At 34.1% G+C, this 27,653-nt stretch overlaps 1 protein-coding gene across 1 annotated transcript; it reads left to right on the top strand.

Annotated features, from left to right (window-relative positions):
• On the top strand, positions 1-27,410 carry LOC115886110 (lipase 3-like). The gene is made up of 8 exons (XM_030905174.1): positions 1-279; positions 10,939-11,143; positions 13,393-13,510; positions 13,576-13,822; positions 15,066-15,224; positions 22,189-22,273; positions 23,827-23,969; positions 27,251-27,410. Exons 1-8 carry the CDS (start codon positions 109-111, stop codon positions 27,401-27,403), a joined length of 1,281 nt encoding a protein of 426 aa, XP_030761034.1. The 5' UTR covers positions 1-108; the 3' UTR covers positions 27,404-27,410.
• The last annotated feature ends 243 nt before the right edge of the window (positions 27,411-27,653 follow it).

Below are 27,653 nucleotides of genomic sequence, written 5' to 3'. Positions count from 1 at the left end.
CACGCACGCATACACATCTACATATATTCGAAATAATGACCCAAATTTAAGCGACGACAACAGCGGTCGTACCGTCGTTCTCCGCACGGATTTTTTTCGATTCGCGCCATGGTTCTTCGGCCGCGTTGTAGTGGTACCACCTCAGTGGTTCTTCTCGTGTGCTGGGTTCGCGCGGTGCAGGCCTTCACGCTGGTCGAGTTCCTCGTGGGACCTAAAATCGGAACCACCGACGGCGGCGGCGGATCCGTTTCGCCGAAAAGCGTACCAATTTCTCCAGCGGTAAGTACCGTCCGTCATGCATATCCTATAAACACAAATTCTCTATAAAAAATGTTCGCGGGAAGTCGATTTGTTTGGTTTTTTTCGAGCGGAAAATATTTTATTGACAAGCGAAATGAGGTGAATTAACATAAAATTGTGTTGTTATGATTCAAATAATTTTTTCAAAGCAAGTGTTTAAAAAAGCACCATTACTTGTTTTAAATGTTTTTCAAATATACACTTTCAAAGAGAACCAGATATAGTTCGCGCTAAGCACATACTGGGTGTTGAAGGTTCTTTGTCACACAGTATATACCCGGATTGTCTTTACAAGAGAAAAACCTTTTTTATTATTGACATTTTGGGCAAAATGCATTCTTCAAAAAAAATTTTGCTTGTTCTAAAATGGCCTAATCCCGTTTATACTTTTGCATATTTCCATACCGTTTTAGAGAAAATTTAAAAAAAACACGAAAATCTGGTTGAATTTTTTTAAGGTCCTAAAAATCAAGAGGCGTTTCTATGGTAATATCGTTTAGATTTCATTCATTGATAGATTGTTACCATGGTTATTATTAATTTTGATTAACGTAATATTTTTTGTTGTTAAAGTATCACATTTTCCAATAACTACCTATTATCACCCTCTCTGTAGCATCGAACTACATAAATTTTGTGCTTTTTAACATTTTAAAACGACAAAAAATATAATGTTAATTAAAATTTTATCAATAACAATCCATCAATGAATGAAAACGAAATTATATTACCATAGCGTTTTGATTTTTAGGAAAAAACTGAACTATATTTTCCTATTTTTTTAATTTTCTCTAAAACGGTTTGGAAATTTTGCAAAGTAAAAAAGTTTTTCCTCTTGTAAAGACAATCTGGGGACATACTGTATACAACTAAGATATACAACTAAGAGCAACTAACAAATTATTTCTTGAAAGCGTGGAATACATTCTCAGAATACTAGTCATAAAATGAAGATTTATTCAAAAAAAGATATAAAAATCAAATATATCAAAATCTATAGATTTCTGTTCTTCCGACAATGTCAACGAACTAGTAAAATTTATTCTTTTTACAATAATTAACCGTCTTAATTGTTATTATTTTTAGAACCATTATTCATTGAAGTTAATAATTTTTAGAGAAAAATTTTTATCAGAAATTTGAAATGCACAATAAAAAAATGTTATCAAGACAAAATCTGTGGTAAAATAAATAGAATGGACCTCGGAATTGACTATAAATTTTCTGGAAATACGTACTACATATATATAAATTCTGTTAGATTCGCATGATTTAAATAATAAATTTCTCAAGAAAAAAAAATCTTATAATAAAAATTTCGTATGATTTAATAATAACTGTTTCAAGACCAACTAACGTGTAAACACAATACCTGTACGACATTTTAATGAAGCTGGAATTCAATCGACAAATTAATATCTATGTTAACGACACGGATAAGCCTTAAAACTGACCTCAGAAACACGTACGAGACGTCTTTGTGGTATGGTATTAGACATGTTCAAAAGTATCGATTTTTTTCTAAAAATGTTTATTTTATTATATAAAGTTGTAAAATCTCTCGTAAGAACAATTAGGTTATTTTATTTAGTATCTATGGAAGAATCTATTAAACAATCTTATTATAAATTGTTATTTAATGAATTAACCTATCATCAGTGACTGTATCAATATTAGGAGTAGACATTTTTATATCTATCGTAATAAAATTAGTTAAAACTATTTTCCAATTACGCTACTACATATTCTACTAATTAGTAAATAGTATATTTTTAAGTGAGCTCTTTAGATTTACTTAGTAATGGAAATAGTAGATTATTCTTTTACAATTATGGTGCCGTGCGAGCGCTAAGGCATGATATAATTATTATAGGTTTGGGGCATTTCAGTCGATTTTTAAAATTTCGATAACAGCGCTCGGTATAGGCTTGGTGCATTTCAGTTGATTTCAAAAAATTCTTTTCGTTTCGGGTAGTAAAAAAATAAGTGAAAAAGAATTCGAACTAGGCGTCGTGTTGTGTTGTGACAATTTCAAATGGTAATAAAATTGCCAAAAAAAAATGTTAAAGCATAAAGGAGAGCGTAATTAGGTGTTGGTGAGTGTAATAACAATTCAATAACTCAACTTTCCCGAATATTCAACTCTCCCGAATCAACATTTTATAGCTTCACAGCTTCTCAAGTCGATTTGATAAAGCAGTTTGACCAAACAAGTTAGTAAACAAAGTGCCAACATAATCAAAAAATTAAATAGACATATTATACTATGAGAGGATAAAATATAATTTGCAATAATAATGGTATAAAATAAAAACACTAAATCACCACAATACACCAAAACACTTTTACTTTTACACTGGACGCGCGTTTCGCTAACCATGTTAGCATCATCAGCAGATGATTATAAACTATGTCAGTTTATAATCATCTGCTGATGATGCTAACATGGTTAGCGAAACGCGCGTCCAGTGTAAAAGTAAAAGTGTTTTGGTGTATTGTGGTGATTTAGTGTTTTTATTTTGCTGTTTAACACCAAAGGTTCCAACCCTCAACTGTAATAATGGCATACTCTTTTTTAATCAACTAGTGCTTAATTTTTTTATGAATATCTTCTAAAATTATAATTATGTATCTTCAAAAAAATTCGTTATAGCTGAACTAGCCCTAAATTATGTTCCCACTAGCAAAACCGGTGCGTAAAGCTATGCTCGCTGCGGTATTTGAATTCATCTAAAAAGTTTTATTAGCTTCAATAACAAATTATAATACAAGTTACACCTCAAAGAATACAAGTTACACATCAAAATATTTACTTTTTTATTTTTTTTTTGGAATTTTTACAAATTATACTTCCTAACAGTTTTAAATAATTATATAAACTTTTTTTCGTATATTCAATATTTAAACCCGTGTATTTGTATATAACAATTGTTTACGATATTCTCCTATGGGGGCAGCACCGGCAGAGAATGCACCAAGCCAATACGGCAGAAATCGGGACTTTCCGGCCCTGTATTTTACGCAGTCCCGGTTACTGTTCATGTTGATCGCATCGATTTTATTTTTTATTTAGAGAATGTACCAGATTTATACAAAAATCAATGTCTAATATTAATACTATACAGGGTGTTTCAAAACAAATGCGAAAAACTTTAGGGGGTGATTCCTTGTTCAAAATAAAGGGTAGTTTGCTTTATAAACGTTGGGTCAAAAGTCAACCATTAGGGAGATATCGCGGTACAAAGATGGCGGAAATTTAATGTTTCTATTTTTTATCTTGAAAACAAAAAGAGATAGACTAATGAAATTTTATCGAAGCATTACTGTTATGAAAACACACTTTCAGGTAATTTTTTTACTTTTTTAAAATGAGTGGAAGGGGTTGAAATAAACTACCCCTATCATTCTTGTTAACGAAATTTAAAGAAAAATCTTATCAAACACATGCAAATGCTTTAATTTGGATAGTTTAGTTTGTTTAGAAACTTTTTTATCTCTTGTGTTTTTTTAATAAAACTCACCGATTTGAAATTAAAAAATAAAGTATAAAGCATTACACGTCAGGACAAAAAACATTTTTAGATTAAGAATCTAGTGATAATAACGATAATAATAATCATCTAGATAATAACGTATTGCAGTAGAGTAATGTCAAATAAAATAATATTAGGAACATCCTAAAAAGTAACAGTGGCTGACTAGATTTTTTCCTAAAAAAATTACAGCAGTCCACTAGATTCTTTATCAGAAAATGTTTTTTGTCCTGACATGTAATGCTTTACATTTTATTTTTTAATTTCAAATCGGTGAGTTTTATCAAAAAAATACGAGAGATAAAAAAGTTTATAAACAAACTAAACTATCCAAATTAATTTTGTTGCATGTGTTTGATAAGATTTTTCTTTAAATTTCGTTAACAAGAATGATAGGGGTAGTTTATTTCAACCCCTTCCACTCATTTTAAAAAAGTGAAAAAATTATCAGAAAGTGTGTTTTCATAACAGTAATGCTTCCATAAAATTTTATTAGTCTATCTCTTTTCGTTTTCAAGATAAAAAAATAAAAACATTATTTTTCCGCCATCTTTGTACCGCGATATCTCCCTAATGGTTGACTTTTGACCCAACGTTTATGAAGCAAACTACCCTTTATTTTGAACAAGGAATCGCCCCCTGAAGTTTTTCGCATTTGTTTTGAAACACCCTGTATATATTAGGCGTCAAGGAAAAGCTCGGTCGGTGGAAGGAGTATGTTGGTTTGCTCTACGCAGATACACGGCCCGATCAACCACCCATAGCTAGTAATCTCAATGATTCCAGTCCGGATATTACAAAGGAAGAAGTCAAACGTGCAATAGATCTTCAGGAGAAAAACAAGGCAATAGGACCAGACCAGATCCAGGGAGATGATAGGACAATCAGACATTGGAAAACCGCATTAACGCGAGATGTACTTGTATCGTGGTATGCGGCGTATATCCTGGATGGATAGAGTGACAAATGAGGAGGTACTCAGGCGTATGGGCAAAGATAAAGAGCTCCTATCAACAGTGAAGGAAAGGCAGTTACAGTACGTCGGTCACATCATGCGGGGTGATCGATACGAGGTGCTCAGACTGGTCATCGAGGGCAAAATTGAGGGCAGGAGATCAGTGGGAAGAAGGCAAAGCTCCTGGCTTAAGGATCTGCGTCGTTGGTTCGGAAGAACATCCATCGAAATTTTCAGAGGTGTGGTTTCACGCACCATCATAGCCAGTTGGATCGCCAACCTCCGAAGGGAGACGGCGGCCTAAGAAGAAGAATATTAATACGGTCACTAGAAATGTTGACTGGTCAATGATTAGTTAAAAATTTGTTAAATAGGTGCTTCTGTAGATACTAATTAAAATAACTAACTTGGTTTTACATGAGATTTTCAACTTTTTGTGGTGAAAAAACTGAGACTTGACATTTTTTACAATTTAATTTTTTTCTGGAATTCATAAAGCTATGATTTATTTATCAGACAACAGTATAGTCTATTTCACTCGCAATTTCATCCATTACCCAAGTAGCATTTGGACGTTATCTAACGTCGGGTATACGTCGCGTTCAATAAACCCGACATCGGGTACCAACGTCGGTTCGACCGCCTGTCGACCCTTATTTGCACCTAAATGGGGAATACAGATTCGGGTCGCCTCGACGTCGGTATCTGACCTAATAGGGAATGTAATTCTACCAATTAACAACGTCATATTACGATGGATTTCAGTCACTTAAAATTCGTCGCTAAGCACTTTACGTTACGTTTGGTTGACTTGAATTATACTTGTTAGATAAATATTTTATAACTACCTAAATACAAATGGGTTCATAATCACTCCTCGAATATATCTATAAGTGCCTACCTAATTTCATATAATAATAATTCTGAATCATTAATCCCGACATCAGTTTTGTCAACGGAAGTCACTTTTTTGATATATCTGATTAAAATACTCCGGAAAATAACGAACACCTTCAAAATTATGTAGATTTATGCAAAATATTTTTTTTTATTTTCTAGCTGGTTTAATCATAAAACTACTGTGGTTCCCCCCAAACTCAACCTTATCAATATTATTCTACTAGAAATCGGAATGTGAATATAAATTTTAAAAACAAAAAACGATTTTAAAATGGCTGACAATCGGATACTTGTTAATAATGGCGGATTTCTGTGTCCGACTTAATATGAACTACCAATATAATATATAATTCCAACGTACGCCACGTAAAATTTGCGATCGGCCGGCATACGTAGGAGCATCCGTCGTCGGCCACAGAGCATATAGTTTTTCGTATTCCTGGTAAACGATTCTCGACGTTATCTGTTATTGGTCTATGATAGGTCAATTGTTTGTTGTCAAAAAACGTTTGACGGTTGACGGTTCAACGGTTTCGTAGGCGTAACCTCACTTTGCGTATCAGTGATTTGTGGATTTGTACAATTATATTTTAGTTTTTGTTTTCTCCTTAAAAGAATTGGCAGCCACTTTTTTAAGATAGTATATATACAAAATTTAAAAGACCAAACCTCACATGTGGGAGGAGGATGGGGTCTGCTGGTTTCCTAAGCTAAAAAAAGATATTAAGATGCACCAGTGTAATGCAGCATCTCTTCCGGATTATTACCTATTAAGTTTTTACCACTACTTGAACGAGGAGAATGCGTGGTATTAAGACCACAAACAGAAGTATTGTATACCTACCTGTTCTGGCTGATGTACAGTCTCCTCTGCATTGGTGGGTGGAGGCAAGACATCACTACTACTATTATTATTTTGCAAAAGCCTCGACCTCTTTCTGTAAAATGTAGATGAATGTCTAAATGCCTTTATAGTGTTTTTTTTAGGCATAATAAAAAAATTAAGTTTGTTTACAAAAACTTTTTACTAGGTTATGTTCATGATGTTCATTAGGCCGCATATGCTACTTAATGGGTTGTATTTACGGACGATAAATAGAGATACGTAAATTAGGTTATAAATATGAACATAAAATACAACAAAATATAATTGGACGTTACTTTAGGGATTATGAGTGAGACGTAACCTATTCGGACAACGGATTGACGTCGGTCTAGTTCAAGTATATGTACGTCGTGCAAGCCAACGTGGGAACGACGTTGGTAAATTAATAAAAATGGTACGTTGTTATTTTTTAAGTTGACAGATCGTTGGATTTACCGACTCGGATCCATCAACGTACGTCGCTTTTAATAGGAAAGCGACGTCACCGGTCGTATCACCAGCACCCGACCTAAATTTGCACAAAGTCGCTTCAGGTCAGATTTAGTTCGAAGTCGGATAGATGCTACTTGGGTTACTTTGAAACAAACATACTTTATAATAAAAAAGTACCTAATGGACACACAATTGATTAAAAACTATCGATACTTTTTTAAAAGGAACGTCCCTAGAAGCTGTTGCTCTTGCTAAAGCGCCGTAACAGTAAAATATGTTTTCTCAAAGCTCGATTGTCACAAATCGAATGAATTAAAATTTTTGTGGGGAAATTTCTTAGCGGTATTTTAGCACACAACTCGAGATGCCACAAATCTGCTTCTTGCGATTCTACTCTCACTGCTGACCGAATCATAGAAACCTATGCGTTGATTATGAGTAAACAAGCGAATTTTGTTTAGAAAGAAGATGAAAGAGACATGCATTAATATGCAGTGGGATAAAATCTGAAGAAACGCGAAAAAATAAAATTTAATATGGTTTGCCTGTATAAAGTAATTGATTATAGAAAGATTAAAAAAGAATAGGCTATATCCAGACACACAAATCTATTTCCAAAAATTATCTTTTTTTCTCGAATTCTGAACTACACAGCTTAAAAGTCATTTTTACTCAATATAAAAATATATTATAGCATTCTTAAAGCCAACTGGCAGTAAGCGCCAATAAAAAATAAAGAAGAGTACCTACGAGCCAAGTAGTCATCGTCTAGAGCTTGACCTCGCCAAAATTACCATCGATCGTCATTCACCAGCCGTCTTTGACGCCGTTTTTTTCAATCGCATGGCAGTAATGCATCAGCATAGGTATTCCAATAATTCAAATCGTCTCATTCAAAATTTTCTTACACAATCTGTATTTTTAAGTTTTGTTTGATAGCTGAAACAATTCATATAAGCAGCGTTGCCAACTCTCTGAAATAATTTTTCCCACGAAGACGGTCAAAATTTACCTTTTTTTTTAAATTCCCAAGAGTTCTCAAATCCAATTGTGTTATCGAATGTAATACCACAAAATGTTTCGGGATTACCGAATAATACTTTTACCTGACACGAAATGCGTTATCCGGCAACACTACGACTCGGAAGGAGGATGGGAAATATGGCCACCAAGCGATAATCACTTAAATGAGTAATAATCAGTTATTAATCACATTCTTCTATATAGAAAAAATATACATAGAGTTGTATAATCAAAACAATATTATAGATATTATGTTCTTTAACTAAAAAGTTAAAAAAATTCAAACAAATTTAGAAATATACTTTTCAATTATTTTTTTGCGCAAAAAAACTCATAGACGTGCTCCTATATAGTGGAGGAATGGAAACGAAAGGTATAGTGAGAATCAACCTTAAAGAGGTTGCACTCTATTTAGTAAAACAGTTAATTAAAATAGTAATTATAATAAGAAATTTGGTTCTTAAAGCCCTTTCTTACAATAGATCATTACTATGAGCTAACAAAACATTTGACCGGCAATTTTGAGTAAGAGTAAAACACCTGCTAATAAACAGAACATACAGTAGTAGTTTTCACTCTCTATTACAATACAGACAAATCGAAAGGCATCGTAAACGGCAGAGGTTTATGTACTATTTTCATTAAAAATCATTATATTCTACATGGCAACCGAAACTAAAGAGTAAATAGTAATTCTGACGACATAAATATCTAAATATGGTTGTTATATTGTCGCAATGACTATTACAATATAGGTATTAACTGCAATTGACATCTAATATGGCCAAAGCCTATAGAAATTGCTACTTGAACATTTGTTATATTGCAATAACGTATATATATTGTCATTTTCTTTAGAGTTGCAATTGCAGACAGTTATTGTAATAAATGTCTTTGAAACTATTAGATGTGTAAACGTTTGGTATGTCTTGAGAAATGGACAAAATTGTTAAATATAATTAATTTTAGTACAAAAAAATACCTACTTATTATACTTATTATACCCGCATAAAATATACGAATATGGGACACCCTGTAGAAAGTGGATTTGATTCTTTACTGTAAAGGCATCGTAACTGAAATTTTAATCCGGTTTTAGTACTCGTTTTATTACTTTAATTATAATAACATGGCTTTAACTAATTTCTTACCAGACAAGTCTAGCAATTGCATGTCTTAGTTTATGCAATATTATAATGTCTACGTGACAATTTACAGGGTTTATTAATTTTTGTTTCATTAAGCCATATAAAATATGTTAGAGCAATTTCAAAATATTATGAAGTCACTCTAAACACAGAATATCTAGCTACGCAACAGAAAAATACTCGAAATGAAAGAGCTAAAATTGCACAAATAGAATACTAGATGGCGCGACAATATCATAATCAGAATATAATTAGAAATTTTGAACTTTCGATTTTGGATCGACGGCTCGTCGACTGCCTTGTAGCTCGGCTAAATATGCACAGTTGCCAGATTCAAAAAGAGTTGAATTGGAATTGGCATCCCATTCTTTTTACTGTGTATAATTAATGCAGTATATGTTTCTTTCTATTCTTCTTTTCTTGTCAGATACACTTATATTATTAATTATTCCTTTGGCTATTAAAATAGTTTTAAGTATATTATTACAAAACATATACATTTTTAATATACACTACCTTATAATGTTAACTAAGAAAATACCTTTAATTACCTTTAAAATTAATAATATACAGGGCGATTGATAGTGATATTTATTAATGCTGGAACGTTAGTAATGAAATATAAGTTTAATATTAATGGAAATAATTTATTAAAATGCAGTACAAAAAATGTTAACTGACTAAAAAATACTATAATAACAAATTTCTTCCGTTTGCCACGTTATTTATATAGACCTAGGTAGATTTTAAAAAGTGACACAGGTACAATTAATAATATATTAGTTCGGCATAAAAGTTGCTGTCACGACATCGAACAATAAATTAAAATTCAATGTCACCGAAAATACGTAGTATCTCAAGTTTAAGCCCAATCGAACACCATGTACGTAATAGAGTACTATATTATGGTACCAGTTGATATGCTTTAAGGTACCATAATATTGCAATGTCACCGAAGATCCGTAGTAGGTATACCAAATTAGTATACCAAGTTTAAGCCCAATCGAACGCCAGGAAATGGTATCGTAATATGGTACTATATTAAGGTACCACTTTATATGCATCATAGTACCATCATATTACAATGTCACCGAAAATACGCAGTATCCCAAATTTAAGCCCAATCGAACGCCATGTACGTAATATAGTAATATATTATGGTGCCAGTTGATATGCTTCATGGTACCATAATAATGCAATGTCATCAAAAATACGCAAGTATATATGAAATATGAGCTCAATCGAACGTCAGGAAATGGTATTGAAATATGGTACTATTTTAAGGTGCCACTTTATATGCATCATAGTACCATCATATTACAATGTCACCGAAAATACGTAGTATACCAAGTTTAAGCCCTATTGCCGCCATGTACCTAATATTGCTATGTCATCAAATATGGTACTATAGAAAGTACCACTTTATATGCTCCTTGGTACCATGAATTACAATGTCACTGAAGATGAAGAATGTCACTGCGTAGCTAGATATTCTGTGCTCTAAATCAAACTGTGTTTTTAGATTTTAGTTTTGGATGTTATAAAAATTCTTGACAACATGGTGAAAGAAAAATATGTGTTATTTTGGTATCGACTTCGTATCAAACTCAAATGTTTGCCATTTTACTTTTTGTTTAAATATACAAAATTTTGCTACTTTTATACTACTATATTATGTCTTAAATAATAGATATTGTAAAATATAGTTACAGATTATTATTTAGTAATATTGTGAGAAATAAACAAGTAATATTTTTTCAGCAAGAACTGGTTAATGGATATGGCTATCCATTCGAAGAGCACGAAGCGGTCTCAGAGGATGGCTATATTCTTAGTTTGCACAGAATACCCAGGAGCAAAAGTACAGATAAAATTCGTAAACTCAGAAGGCCCGTAGCTCTGTTTCAACATGGATTACTAGCGTCATCAGACGCATTTCTTTTTAAGGGACCAGAACATGATTTACGTAAGATAATTATTTATGGAAAATATATAGTTTTAGTGATTTAATTTATTGATAGTTTTACATATTGTCAAATTTATAGTGTTATATTGTTGTTAATTTTAACCCTATTTTCATGATTTTTTTCAGCAAACTGTATATAATTATATCAACTTTAGTATTTGGCATATTATACAAGGTTAATCGAGGGGTTGTTTTTAACCCTAACTTTAAAACACCCTGTGCAATAATTTCTTTGTAAATTTTCCTAAAATATAATTTTACGGTCAGAACCATGACTCCTGAGAATTTTGTTTTTTGATTCATGTCAATACATGCTTTGGTTAATTTTTAAGAGCGAAATGAACTGATCATGATCAATTTGCAATTGTTTCAATTATAATCACTTTTTGATGTAATTTTTTAATATTACGTTGTAACAGTCAAATTTCCTCGCTACGACCTCTGTGTGCTAGCTCATAAATTATCGCAAATAACTATTATTTTTGCATCATCTTTACTATAATTTTATTGTTAAATATTATTTTATTTAAATTTTACAGTTATGCAACCCGATATACACCGCGATATACAGCCACAGCTACACAATATTGTCACTGAACCAGTCACACCAGCAGTAGTAGGCTTTTTGTCCATCTCTCTATATCTTTGATCATCACCTCCGTCACTTGTCACTGTCAGATCAAATCAGATGTTTTTGGATTTATTTATCCTTTGTTTTGGTTATTGAAATTTTATAATTATCAGATAAAATTTCGTAGTTAAATTGGTTATTTTTGATGTGGATCGCAGTGTGCAATTCGTTCTTTTAATTGTGGAATTTAGTTCGTTCATTGACCGGATATGGAATATGGCTGAGGAGAAAATATTCTAGAACATTGTTTTTTATTTATGCCTTTTTGTGAGTTGGACTAGTCAAGATATATAGTTCTCTATCTATATCCTGGAGGGATATTTCCGGTTGAAATCTGATTTTGTGAAGGAAATCGAATCCTTGCATCACTTCTTGTGTATCCACCGATCGAAGAGTATCGTCGTGAAAAACTGGCTGCCGTTCCGTGAAGCATTCCCTGTTGGTGATTAGCAGGTCTTCCTAGTGAAGGATTAAGTCTTCCGGAACACATTTGGTCAGAGACGTGGTTGTATTTAGTGGGATTTACCGACCGATATTCCGATTGCACGTGCCCAAGAAGTCCCCGAATAGTTCCAAGGTATGCTATAATTCTTCTGCCTATTCTAAGTCAATGTTCAACTGATTTTTGTTCATATTGCTGTCTGGTTTTCGACTTTTCCACGCCCACGTGGTGTAGAAAGATTAGTTGAGTGTTATCTTTCTTAAGTCTTATTTGGTTGTTCGTAATTGTAGAGCAAGAAGACCGATCCAGACCGTAGCACAGAACAGTCTAGAATTCCATCCGTTCCTGTTGTCCGTGTAGAGGTACCCATTGGACATCATAAACCCTCGTTGAGGTAAAGTTCAGATTTGATTAGTCCTTCTTTATTACCTTTATTAACTCCTACACGTTGTGCTAGTCCTTGTTCTATAATTGAGGCTCTTTTCTAAGACAATCAATGTTATTTAGGGTTTTTATGTTCACCTTTTGAAGTAATGGTTTTGGTGACTATTGACTATTGTCGTAACGTCATATTGCGCTGCATTGTATACTCTAGTATACTAATTAAAGACCGTTAAAGACTAACGGTGCAGTCCTGGTTTTAAAAAACATTAATAACAATAACAGAATTAACGATATTAACAGAAAACATCTGTACAAACAGAAATAAAAAAATTGTAAAAAATACCCTCATACTTTGTATTGCCTCCCTTGGCTGTGATACTTTCGTACTTACCTGTATACTTTCGTTCATAATGTCATTGAGGTTTCATTCATAATGTCATCATATATTATATTGCGTTGTTTTTCCATTCTTCTTTAAGTACCAAGCGAAGTTCAAAGTAATTTGCTAAAAAAAAATCGTAAAAATAGGGCTAAAAATGACAAAAATATGACACTAGAGTAATGCCATTTTGGCCTTTGATTATCATCCATCAAGAAAAATTCTGGTTAAAAATAAAAAGTTTATTGTTTAATAGGCTAATTTCATGCTTTTCTCTATGGATACAACTAACACAAACTATTCCTATGACATTCCATTGATTTATTGTACTGTATTATATTACTATAATTAAAACCACTAATCTATTCCACTCATTTTGAGATTCCAAATGAAGGTTTTTAATTTATTTTTAGCCTATTTACTAGCTGATGCGGGGTATGATGTATGGTTAGCAAACATGAGAGGAAATTTTTATTCCAGTAAGCACCAAACATTAGACGCCACTAAAGACTCAGAGTACTGGAGATTTTCGTAAGAACCTCAAGTTATCTTTCGAGAAACTAGAAAAAATTAATATATATTTTTTTTATTTTCAGCTTGCATGAAGTTGGGTTCTACGACTTGCCAGCAATGATAGATTACATCCTGAACAAAACGAAAGAAAATTCTTTATATTATTTGGGCCATTCTGTAGGATCCTCGGCAGCATTAATACTGGGATCACTTAGACCAGAGTACAATTCAAAAATTAAACTTCATATTGCCCTGGCGCCATTGGTTTACGTTCTACACGATATTTCCCTGCCTCACAAATTAGTTCAACAGACTTGGACTAGCTTGCAAGTAAATTAGATATAGAGAAATCAATAAAAGTTGGCGTACACGTCATGAAAGACGTCGAAACTCCTACCTAATTAAATTTATAATAAATAAATTTCGTTTGACTCTTAAAGCGCTTAGTACATTCCTACTTCTAAATATGCTTGTAACTTTTTAAAACTGTGATTTTCATTGCAATTTAATACAAAAACCACTAAATCGTCAGAATCAGCAACTTGTCTCCTCCCTACTCATTCTTTTTGCTTTCGTTTGGTTTGGCGCTTTGAATAAGAAGACTAAGGAAGGAGCATAATGATATCCATGTATTCATGCATGGTGGGCGGAAAAAGCGCCATAAAAGCACTCTAGGGTGGGGATCCTTGACAGTTCTGTTTGACGATTCATTTGACACATTTGAATTTGATTTGAAATTTTGTGGATTTGTCAGTCTTTACGGAGCTTATTTTATGTTATTTATTATTTATTCTACTACTGATAGTTGTATAAAGGTAGTAAATCTCGATGGAAATTGTGGCAGCACTTAAATTAACAGTGAGACTATTGCGATTTATCGAAAAAGACTCTAAAATAGTTGGTTGTGTAGCGTGCGGTAGATCTCGGCAAAAATTGAGTGAAATAATGGAACAACTTTTCGCTAGTAAGTGACTATATAATATACATACGTGTAGTAAACCGATCATTTATGAAATTCACTTAAATTAACTAAATTATATATTTTTCTTGCATTTTAGCTTTTATTTATTACTTGTCAAAGATTAGATGTCAAAGAATTTAGATACGTTAATTTGACTTACTTGCTTCAGTAGCGTATCGGATGTTTGTGGTAATAAATACTTATTATAACTTATCTATTTTTATTAGAATTATATATTTTTATAACAATTTTAATAACTACCAACATTTATTCACAACGTAAAATAAAACAACAAATTATTGTTGTTTGTCTACCCCACGTCTACCCTACATCATAGTTTTACATTTTTTAAATAAAATTAGAACGACACTGATAAACCGGAATTTAAGTCGGCCATATTTGAGGCCCATCGCGGTGTACCTAAGATTTTTGATATGCTCCTTCCTTAGTCTTCCTATTCAAAGGTTTGGCGTCAAATAAAATTACGAATTTTATTTGACGCCTGTTAAAGGTCAAACTAAAGTTAATTAATGACGTGCACGCCAAATTCTATTGATTTTCCTATAATAAGATTCAATAAACCATAATTAATTCTTCGTCATATCTTTTTAGAATACTATAATATCTGACGATATATTGAACGTATTTCCTAGGAGAAAATATTTTTCACAATTTTTAGATGCTATGTGCTCTGATGGAATGCCGACTCAAATTCTATGCTTGCTTATGACGTTTTCTTTTGTCGGAGTAGATGTAGAACAATTTAATACTGTAAGCAGTTCAAATAAGTAATATAACAGTTGATATTGTTATGTATAACAGTTGCCAAATATTGCACGCATGTTATTAGTGTCTGGGGATAATAATGTTGTACAATGCTCAGAAATTTACTTTTCAAAGAATAAAAATCAATCTTTTCCTTTTTTAAATTTTATTACGAATTTTCTCTTATTCTCGAAAAAAAGATAGAATTTTGAGAATATTTAGAACAAAAGGAAGAATTAAATGGGAACAAATAGGTATTCAGAAAACATTACTCTCCTTTCTGGGCATATTTATATTGTTACGGATTCCGTGGGTCCACTATTTAAGCTCACGATAAAATACTTAACAAATTTATTTGTCACAATTATCTGTCGAATTTTCTACACATCTCCTCCAAACTTCTGTGGGTACTCTCGGGCTGTTCCTCGACCGTTACAGATCTTATCTTCGGTCTAGGGATGGCGCTAAAAGCAGCTTCAATTTCCAACGCCCTGACCAGTGCTTCGCTGCTGGTCGAAAATCGGGATATTTGTAGCGCCCTTTGTAACTCGTTGTCCTTCAATCCACTGATAAAGCACTGGGCTGCGAGTTCCTCCCTAAACCCTTCCGGTGCTTCCAACCGACGTAAGTCTGCTTCAAATTCCTGCAGACTCTCTCCGGACCTCTGTATGCGTGTCTTGATCTGGGCCTGGTAAAGTTGACGTCGATGTTGGTCGCCATATCTTCTGTCCAGTGCAGCAACCAATGTTTCGTATTCCTGCTGTTGGGCTGCAGGAATAGTTTGCAGCAGTTCCAGGGCAGGGCCACGCAGCGCGATGACAAGTGCCGCTGCTTTCTCGTGGTCGGTCCATCCGTTGGCAGCAGCCGCTGCTTCATACTGGCGGTGGTACATCGTCCATGTCGTTTGTCCATCGTAGGTCGGGGCCTTAAGGTTCGCAGTTCCCGGAACGCCAGGTGTCCTTACTTGTACCTTGGTCTTCTGTAGGTCCATCTCCAACTTTTCTATCTTCTGCTGAAGGCGCTCCTCCAGATCTTCTACGGCTTCTTGGAAGTGGTTCTGCTGTTCCTGGCAACGTTCTTCCAACATTGCTTGTTGCTGTTCCCCCAAGCTTTTCTGAAGTCGAATTTCTTGATTTTCTAAAGTTTTCTTAAGACGGTCCTGATCTTCTTGTCTTTCTTTCTGGCGGCGCGTTTCTATATCTTCTAAAATTTCCCTCCATTCATTCTTCTGACGAATTTCTAAATTGCCTAAAATTTTCTCAAGCCGGTCCTGTTCTTCTTCTTTGTCTTGTTGTCGTTGAATTTTCAAATCTTGGAAAATTTTTTCAAGCCGGTCCTGTTCTTCCTGTTTATCTTGTTGTTGTTGGAATTTCAAATCTCCGAAAATCTTCTCAAGCCGGTCCTGTTCTTCTTGTTTTTCTTTTTGTCGTTGTAATTTTTCCTCTTCTTTATCTTTTGCTTTCTCTTTTTCTAGTCGGGCTCGCTCTTCTTCTCGTTCTTTACGGAGTCTTTCTTGTTCTTCTGCCTTCTCTCTTCTCATATTCTCCATAAAATCGCCCAATAATTTGCTTACTTCCTCCATTTTCTTCGCTTGCTCCCTTGTACCAACCATAAAAATACTCTAATTCGGTCTAAAAATCTTCCAATCCACTTAATTTCTTCTTAAGATCCTCTTGAATCGCACTTCCGACACCAATTGTTACTGATTCCGTGGGTCCACTATTTAAACTCACGATAAAATACTTAACGAATTTATTTGTCTCACTCTGTACACACAGCTTCTACTATTTACAACACAATTTATGCAACTACTATTACTCTAACGGTATTTCGCGGTATTAGCAAACTTCAGACTTCAGACTATCTTCAGACTGCTCCAACTGTCAAAGCGCGGGCCTTATATACCCCCTGGCGATGGTTTCTGGAATTTTCTAAAGAATTCTGTAATTTTCTTTTACTTTCTGTCGAATTCGCCAGGTTCCTCAATGCACCGTTGCGGTTATGCAACCAGTAATACACCTTGACCTTAACAATATTGCAGGTTAACTATATATGCTTCCTTTATATTAATCATCGCGGCCAGATCTATTATATCCCCGTTTCTTGAGTTAGAACTCGTCATGCTGTCTATGATACAATCTCAGGGTTTTGAGAGCAAAATCCAGTATCTGAGACGGTTTTACGGTTGTTCTGCCGTTTCCACATCTTTCCCACAAAATCTGCATTCGCCATTGTTTCTTAGCTTCAATCTACTGAGGTGTTAGATGTTAGTTTTTATAATACAAAACTTGTACGAAAGCAAGAGCGGCCAGGTAAAAGACGAACTCACCGAGCATTTTGGTGTTAGCAAAGGTGTTAGGCAAGACAGTTATTATACTAAGCCCTATGCTCTTCAATACACAAGGTGTTCCGAACTGTATTCCGTAAACTTCGGCAGCATATTCTGCAGATAGAATAGAATAGAATAAGTGGGAGGGGGGTTAATCTCTACGACCTTAGAGATCTATTGTGTCCCCCTTTCTTGAGTTATAACTCATCATACAGTCCCAGGACTTTCTACGGAGACCCGTGTCCCTCACAGTCGAGGAGCTACGACCCAGGCCGGGTAGACGAAACGGTAGCTTGTGTCGCCTGTTGGGTTTAGAGGTAGGAGGTAGGCTCCCGACCCTTGGAGGAGGTGGTAGCTTGTATGCCACTTGCGGTGGATGGTCTCACGCAAGTGTCAGCCACCTCTCCTGTAGTTCTCTTTGGGTTTGGCCCCTTGGATTTGGCCCCATTGTTACTGTTCCTAGTGTCGCTAGGGGGTTTCCCCACAGCTTCACCGGTGATGTTTTTATTACTATTATTACCAGATCTCATAGTGTTCCTATGAGTCGCTAGGGACAGTCGGTCCACTTCTACAGAGCCCCGCATGTAGAAGTAAGGCGTAAAATACAATGGGGTGCCCCCCGGTGCCCCAAGGTTGAGGCTGTCCGTAGCCCCGCCCGGTATCGTTATATGTCTTGGTGCAATTCCCTGGCCACGACACTACAGTCAGGGACAAGACGATAAGTGAGATGCTTCTTAGACCAAGTCAAGTGCTATGGGGGATTCCCCCCAGCACCTGACCAGGAGCTTCCCCACCAACGACAAGGTCTTGCATGTCCTAGGGGAAGTTCTACATATAAAAAAAGTAAAAAAGTTCGGATAAATGTATGTACCAAAATGGGCATACTTTCAGAGATACAAGGTGTAGAAATTTCATTTTTATTTCGCTTTTTTCGACAAATGTATACCGCAATAAGTTCAAAAATTCGTGAAGCAGCATTCGAAGCACTAGGAAAAAAATCGGTCACAAAGAGTCAAAGACGAAGAAACTGCCCTTGGTGGAACGAAGAACACAAGATACTCGTAGACCAGAAAAAGCAAGCGTATCAGAAGTGGCTGCAAACTAGGACCCAAGAAGATCGAACATGGTATAAAGCTAACAGGCGCTTAGTGACACAAGAAATAAAAAAAGCTCAAAATCAGTACTAGTGTAAAGTGTGTGAAAACATAGATCAAAGCATGGGAAATACAAGAGCGAACAAAGCTTGGAAGTCTAAGTAAAATCTCTTAGATCCAATAATGCTGATAAAGGTGGTATAAGTATAATCAGCATGCCCCAATGGGTACAGCACTATAAGAACCCCCTCACTGAAGACAGACCACAGTATGCCGAAACCAGTACAGAATGCACCACAGACAATTCCAGTGATGTATCAAATATAACGATAAAAGAAGTGTTAGATGCGGTAGAACAAATCAAAAATGGCAAAGCACCCGGACCTGGATGTATCAATATTGAACTTATTAAGGCAGGTCCTTCAATTCTCATTGAATTGCTAACAATGATATTTGATAAATGCCTCCAGGGTGCTGACCCTCCGTCAGAATGGAAAAAGGCGGCAATTTTATCCATTTTCAAAAAAGGGGACCGCAGAGACTGCAATAACTACAGGGGCATTAGTGTTTTGAGCACGGTAGCTAGAGTATATGGGCGAATATTGAAACTTCGAATGGAAAGAGAATTTGACGAGTCGGAGGAGCAGAATGGGTTTAGAGTCGGCAGATCCTGCACAGATGGAGTTTTTACACTAAAAAATTTGATCGAAAAAAGAGTCGAGCGAGGGCGAGAAGTACATTTAGTATTTATTGACTTGCAAAAGGCCTATGATACCGTGCCATTGAACAAGCTATGGCCAGCAATGGAAAAAAATCGTATCAATGAAGTCTATATTAACGCAGTCAAAAAACTTTATTGTGGAAGTAAAAGCTACATTAAAATGGGCGGAAACTCTTCTGAGGGATTTATTGTTTCCAAGGGACTCAGACAAGGATGTTCTTTAGCCCCTCTACTCTTTAAGATATATGTCGAAGAGGCTCTGAAAAAATGGAAAAGAAGATGTGGTGGAATGGGTCTACCAATCGGGGACTCTATGCTCTATACTCTTCCCTTCGCCGATGACCAAGTTTTGATAACGGGAGATCGAGATGATGCTAGCTACATGCTGACGGTGCTTGAGAAAGAGTTGGGACAATTTGGATTGATTGTAAATATGAAAAAGACCGAACACATGTCTGTAGGAAACGACGATCATAGTGATTTGGATATTGGTATGGGCATAACAATAAAACACTGCTCCAAATTTAAATACCTTGGAGTAACTCTTTCCTCAGGTGGCAAAAGCAATGAGGATATATTTAATAAAATTGGACAGTGAAGAAGAATAATTAGGGAACTGAACTCTCTTCTTTGGAGCGATAGAATTTCAAGAACGAAACAGATGATGTACAACTCTATCTTTGAATCTGTTTGTACCTACGGATCGGAGACGTGGGAGCTCGCAAGGAGAAACAAGGATAGATTACTTGCACTTGAAATGGTTTATTGGAGGCGTAGTAACAGAAGATCTCGCCTAGATCACGTAAGAAATGTTTGTATAAAAGAGGAAATGCATGTAAATGGTACTATCTTGGATACCATAGAATCCAAGCGATTGCTATGGTTTGGCCACCTTCAAAGAATGGATGATTTAAGAATACCCGAGAGAGTATGGGACTGGATGCCAGTAGAGAGAAGAAAACGTGGAAGACCAGCAAGAACATGGCAGAATGATGTTCAGGAAGCCATGCTTGAAAGACAACTGAGAAATGGCGACTGCTGGGACCGGAATTTATGGAAGTCGAGGAGCGGAAAACGACACTAGTCGTAATAACACCCGCATGCATATATATATATATATATATATATATATATATATATATATATATATATATATATATATATATAATATATATTTTGTGTATTTTTCTAATTTCGAAAAATCGAAAGTAGAAAAAAAAAAAAGTAAAAAGAAAATTGTTTTGCTTGTCGTAAAGGGGAACTAAGCTCCACTCCCACAACCGGTTTCTGGGCCTACCCTTCATCAGGTGGGCTGTCCAGGGGCTGGTTCTCACCGATACGGCAAGCAAAACTTCTTCTATATCTACAGACGATGTCGTAAAGTGTCAGTGAGATATTAGTGCATCTCCCGTCAAAAGATGGTAAAGAGCGTTTTTCGGCCCGCTCAAATATATGAAATGAACAAAATTCTTACAAGAAAATATTATTTATTAATATACACTAAGCTGTAAGAATTTTGTTCATTTCATATATTTGAGCGGGCCGAAAAATGCTCTTTACCATCTTTTGACGGGAGATGCACTAATATCTCACCAACACTTTACGACATCGTCTGTAGATATAGGAGAAGTTTTGCTTGCCGTATCGGTGAGAACCAGCCCCTGGACAGCCCACCTGATGAAGGGTAGGCCCAGAAACCGGTTGTGGAGTGGAGCTTGGTTCCCCTTTACGACAAGCAAAACAATTTTCTTTTTTACTTTTTATTATTTTGATTAATTTTTTCTAAAAAATTTTAATAATTAGAAAAAATTTTATAAAAAAGAAAATATTATATATAATATACACTAAAGCTGTAAGAATTTTGTTCATTTTATATATATATATATATATATATATATATATATATATATATATATATATATATATATATATATATATATATATATATTTCGATTTTTTCTAAATCATTTCTGACGTAACGTCAATATTTGGATGAAAATCTTGGAGGTGCCTTGGAGTTTTTTGACATGAGAAATCTGATTTTGGTGTCAATATGACTCCTACTATAGAGGGCGCCATCTACATGTATTTTAACTGTTTTAAAGCGTAATAACTTTTTGTTCGTATACCTGTATGAAACTACCGAGCGGAAAAATATACATCTCTGCGAAAATATCTCTTTGTAAAAATCGCAATATATTTAAAGTCGAAATAGTCAATACATGTCATTAATAGAGAACAACGGTCTACGGTCGAATCGGCCGCTGCTGGCACGTATACGTAGACGTAAAGAACGTATCTTTTACGTGTATAAAAAATAAAAAATATAAGAAATGCGCATGCGTACGTAAACGTTTACGTGTTCGTAGTCTGTGCCGTTGTTCTCTATTGACAAAAAATAATCACGTTGAGTAGATAGTTATTTCAATGAAATAATAAATTTGGGAAATTTTTATTTTTTTTAAATTAATCATAATTTTTTCTGCAAAAAATGATGATAAAACAGTTTCTGTTGAACTTTTGGCACAAAAACATTTCAAATTTATGATTTCAGTCGAATAACTATTTAGTCAACATGTTTAATTTTATGTCAATGATGACATGCAGGTATTGATAATTTCGATTCCAAATATCTTGGAAACCATTACTCGTAGCGATTTTTACCAAGAGACCTTTGTAAAAAACATCGTCAATGTATAATTAATAATATTGTGTCTGTTGTTGTATAAAACTAGTACCCAATTAAAAGAAAATTATTTCGTAAATAATAACATGCGTGCATCTTTGGATCATCATTCGGTATAATAATATAAAGTTATTTTTTAGACCTATATACATAACTTAGTTTCATATTACCCTGCTGGAGCTTCAGTATACTTGATTTCTCATGCAGCACAGATATATTTTGAAGGTAAGTAGAGTATCATAATAGCTATTTATGTAACTAGTACCTAAAATGATGTTTTTTAGGACGAATCATTACTGTTTGCGGACGAGGCGTTAGCCGAGTCCGAAATAGTAGATGAGTCCTAAAAAACATAATTTAGGTACGTGTTACATACACTATTTTTTGTCATACGCTTTTTACAGTTTTTTAGAACGCATATTTGCAAATTTTCCATATTTGAAATTATAATGTTTGAAAAAAGTTGGCTTATAAATTCATATCTTAGTAACGAGTTTGTTTATTTCATCGCATTTTGACATGTCATTCGAAATTTGTCACAAAATCACACAAATTCATCAACAATTTTAAAATGTTCCAAAATCCCGAACATATTGCTAATAAGGCCAAAGAAATCGTGTTGGATTTACTTCCTGTGAAGTCTCGTGCCATTTACCAGAAAGAATATGATGTTTTTAATGAATGGAAAGACAAAAATGGCGTATTCGTTGTAAATGAAGATGTATTGCTAAATTATTTCCACGAAAAAGTAAGTACCTAGGTACCTATTTAAAAGAGGCTTTTAAATTAAAATATTCTTAAATTACAGTCACAAACATTCAAACCATCGTCAATTTGGTCGAAATATTCCATGCTGAGAGCAGTGTTAAGTGTTAAAGAAGATATTTATATTGACAAATTTCCAAAACTTATTGCTTTTTGAAGAGGAATTCGGTTGGTTACGAGCCTAAAAGTCTAAGGTTTTGTCCATAAAAGAGATCGGTGATTTTTGGCCACGGCTAGTGATGAAACTTATTTACTTACTAAGGTAAGTTTGCGATAATGATTTTTAAAATATATAGATGGTTTCTTATTCCATTGTATTTGATTTTTAGGTAGCTCTTGTCATTGGCCTTTGTGGAGCATGTAGAAGAGAAGAATTGTACTCTCTACGAGTGCAAGACATCATAGAAAAAGACAACAGCTGCCTTTTAGTTACCCTTGCGGATACAAAAACTAATATCAAAAGAGTGTTTCCGGTGGTGAACAGAAGGGAACGTTGTCAATCCAGTTGAGTTGTATAGAAAATATGCTTGTCTTAGGCCAAAAAATGTACCACATGATTATGTCTTGTTTGTGACTGTAATTTAAGAATATTTTAATTTAAAAGCCTCTTTTAAATAGGTACCTAGGTACTTTTTAAACAAATAACTTAGCTTTTGATATTGTTAGTATTTAATAATTTAATTATAAATATATGTATAATTTTATGTGATTTTGTGACAAATTTCGAATGACAAAATAAAACAACCAAATAACGAATTTAGACATTTTAGTCCATAAAGGTTGCCATGACGACCTTTACGGCCTAGGCCGAAAAAGAAACATTTTACGGACTGAAATGAGTCCGTAAAATAGCTGTTTTTGGGAGCGTATGACAAAAAAGACTTTTATAATCAATCCTGTATTGTGTGATAATGTATAAAAGCCGTGTTTTTGGTAAACTTTTTTTTCGATCATAGGGTACTATAGTCTATCAGTATAATATTTAATAGAAATATATTTTAATATTATTTTAGGGAAATTTAGATCGCTGGATTATCAAGATCAGTCGATTAATTTTCGAAAATACAACTCTATACCTCCAGTTTACAATCTAAGCTTAGTGAACCATCCAGTTTCGTTACATTATGGTGAAGGTGATTATTTAGTCACTGCAGAGGTAAGAAAGTACTATAGGATCGAAAGAAACGGCGTCAAAGACGGCTGGGGAATGACAATTGATGATAATTTTGCCGAGGTGAAGCGCTAGACGTTATTTATTTGGAAAATCTTTGATTTTTTTCGGTCGTAAGTCCGGAGAAATTTCTTCGAGTATCTTACGCCGTTGGAGGACACTCATTCCAGGTTACGGATGGAGTCTTCCAGATTCTTCAGTTCTGATTTAAGTCGGTTCCCGCTTGGAAAACAGAACGGTCCTGGTCCAGTTAGTGGGAGTATTCGCTCCTGTTCTAGCTAGATCATTTGCTTTTTCATTACCTTCTATCTTTTGATAGGCTGGCACCCAGAGTAGGAGGACTTTATTTTCTTTGCCTAATTTGTCCAGCTTCTCTAGATATTCTTTAACCAACTTCAAATTGATGGTTACCTACTGAGTTGATCGCTCTTGAGGCTGCTTGTCTATCGAATAAGATGGATATTTCTTGTTTCCTATAGTTCCTATCAAAAATAAGTTGTTTCAAACATTGTTTCATCTTGTTATTTATTACTCTTCTTTATTTTTTAATTGCGTTTACTGCCAGTTGGTCTTAAGAAGGCTGTTATTTATTTTTTTGTCGAGTAAAAATAATTTTTAAGTGGTGTATATAAAAATTCGAGAAAAAATAATTTTTTGGAAATAGATTTGTGTCTGGAACGTTCTATCCTTTTTTAATCTTTCCATAATTAGTGTTAATTTTTTACAAGTTCAATAAATGTCGTCTGGAGAACGACATCTGCAAAATGATCGGCGATTACCATTGACAAGCCGTCTTTGATGCCGTGTTTTTTTTGATCATACGATACCAATGACGTAGGATTGTTTCTACGTCATTTACGGTACTATCTATCCGTTTTCTTCATTTTCATGTAAATATACCGGTTGTCTTAATATTCCATTGACATTGAATATATTACGTATTTTTTCAATCAAAAGATTTAAACATAATTTATAAACAAAGCGATTTTGCATAGAGGTAAATTGTGTCCAATTAACTTATTTTAATTTCAAAAATACGTAGTAGTTCTCAGTCCACGAAATATTTGAGACATTCTGTATAGTATTTACCTAACGCATATAATATGCATTGTTAAAATACTATATTTATTAAACTACCTAATCATTCAGCATACTACAGAAGAAAAAAAATATATTAACAAGAAATAGCATAAACATAAACCTATTTTAGACTTCAATGATATATCATTAGTGAAACTTTAGTCAGCACGTCAGCAATATTACTTTAAAAATTGTGAGCTATCTAATTAGTCAGTAATTAAATTGCCATATAATAACACTTCACCCAAAATAAAACACTAAATCACCACAATACACCAAAACACTTTTACTTTTACACTGGACGCGCGTTTCGCTAACCATGTTAGCATCATCAGCAGATGATTATAAACTAAAATACAATCTACAATTGGAGCGTTTATATACTTGCTCAGTGGGCACAAAGTGGGCGTGGTAAAATCTAGCCAACCAAGAGTCAGAACCCACCGAGCGTAACAGTTAGATTTCCGCCACTAGAGTAGTAGGAACAAAGAACTTGAAGGAATTGGACCGTTGTTTCTGTTCATACTATCATTACATTTATTAATTCTGATGCTTTCATATGCATCTAATTACCTGTAATTTGAGACTTGTTTAATTAATTTCAAGTTATTAAAATCTATACAATGTCCTTTATCAACAATATGTTCGGCAACGCAAGATTTATCCGGTCTACCATATCTTATCTGAGCTAAATGTTCTTTAAATCTAGTTAATATTGATCTTCTAGTTTGCCCAACATATTGATTACAATCTTTACAAGAAATTTCATAAATACTCGACCTTTCCAGTGGATGTGTTTTATCCTTTGGATTACCTAATAATTGTTGTAATTTATTATTAGCACTCTACACAAGTTTATAATTGACCTGCTTAAAAATTCCTTTTAGACCACTGTCTATCAAACGGCATTGAAAAATATTTTGACGTATCTTTCTCTACTTGAAAAGTCGAATTTTCGTGAGTGAATGAGAAAGTTTTTAGTGAAGGAGAATATCCATTACACTCAGCTACATTCCTAATGTAGTCTCTTTCTATTTCATATCTTTCATTGGAAAGTGGAAAACTAAGTAATCTATGAACTAAGAAATTTAAACTTGCCATTTTATGTTCAATACTATGATATGATTCATTAGGAATATATCTGCGTGTAGTGGTATTTTTCCTATAGATATCAAATTCCAGGCAATTATTAGTATTTCTAATAACTAATACATCTAGAAATGGTAATCTGTCGTTGTTCTCAATTTCATGTGTAAATTTAATGGAAGGAAAACGATTATTTAACTTAGAAATAAAATTATCTATGGTGTCTGAATGTGTGTCAAAAACAGCAAAAATATCATCCACATACCTAAACTATACTCTTGGAAAATACTCAAACTGATTCTTAGCCTCCACTTCAAACCTGCTCATGAATAAATTAGCCAAAAAGAGAGACAATGGATTACCCATTGCTGTACGTTACTTTTTCCAACGTTACTTTTTGGAATATCAACTTTAATCAAACTAGGATAAACTGAATTGGCTTTGCATGATTTAAGAAACCAAATATCTGCTCCTAATAACCTAATCTTAGTGCTAAACTTACGATAAAGATTCAGTTCCGTTGACCGTGAAGCCATCGAAGCACAACTAGAAGATCAATATTAACTAGATTTAAAGAACATTTAGCTCAGATAAGATATGGTAGACCGGATAAATCTTGCGTTGCCGAACATATTCTTGATAAAGAACATTGTATAGATCTTAATAACTTGAAATTAATTAAACAAGTCTCAAATTACAGGCAATTAGATGCATATGAAAGCATCAGAATTAATAAATGTAAAGATAGTATGAACAGAGACGACGGTCCAATTCCTTCAAATTCTTTGTTCCTACTACTCTAGTGGCGGAAATCTAACTGTTACGCTCGGTGGGTTCTGACTCTTGGTTGGCTAGATCTTGCCACGCCCACTTTGTGCCCACTGAGCGAGTATATAAACGCTCCAATTGTAGATTGTATTTTAGTTTATAATCATCTGCTGATGATGCTAACATGGTTAGCGAAACGCGCGTCCAGTGTAAAAGTAAAAGTGTTTTGGTGTATTGTGGTGATTTAGTGTTTTATTTTGCTATGTAACACGAAATGTTCCAACCCTCAACTGTAAACTTCACCCAGTAACATCCCTTTTGTTTATTTTCAGGATATTAAGTACACAAATTTGCAACTTCCGAATAGTGTTGGAATATTTAAAGTACCTTTTAGAAGTTTCAATCATATAGATTTTATGGTAGGTTCTAAAGCCAAAGAATTACTTTATAAGGAATTAGTATTATTAATGAATAAATATAAGTAGCAATAAGTATTATTGTTTTTTTTTCCTTACACTTACTATTATTAAGTACTCTAATTGTGTGTGTTAAATATACAGGGTGGTCCAAACTGTACTCCGGAAACTTCGGCAACATATTCTGCAGATAAAAATAAGTAATAAAGTAGGTACCTATAAATGTATGTCCTAAAATGCTCAGTTTCGGAGATACAGGGTGTAGAAGTTTCATTTTTTCACTCCCGGATACCAATTTCCATTCAAATATTGACGTTAC

This window comes from Sitophilus oryzae, unplaced genomic scaffold (assembly GCF_002938485.1).
Source record: "Sitophilus oryzae breed Bouriz unplaced genomic scaffold, Soryzae_2.0 scaffold_467_pilon_pilon, whole genome shotgun sequence".
Classification (NCBI taxonomy): Eukaryota; Metazoa; Arthropoda; class Insecta; order Coleoptera; family Curculionidae; genus Sitophilus; species Sitophilus oryzae.
This window is presented reverse-complemented; position numbering and strand designations above follow the sequence as displayed.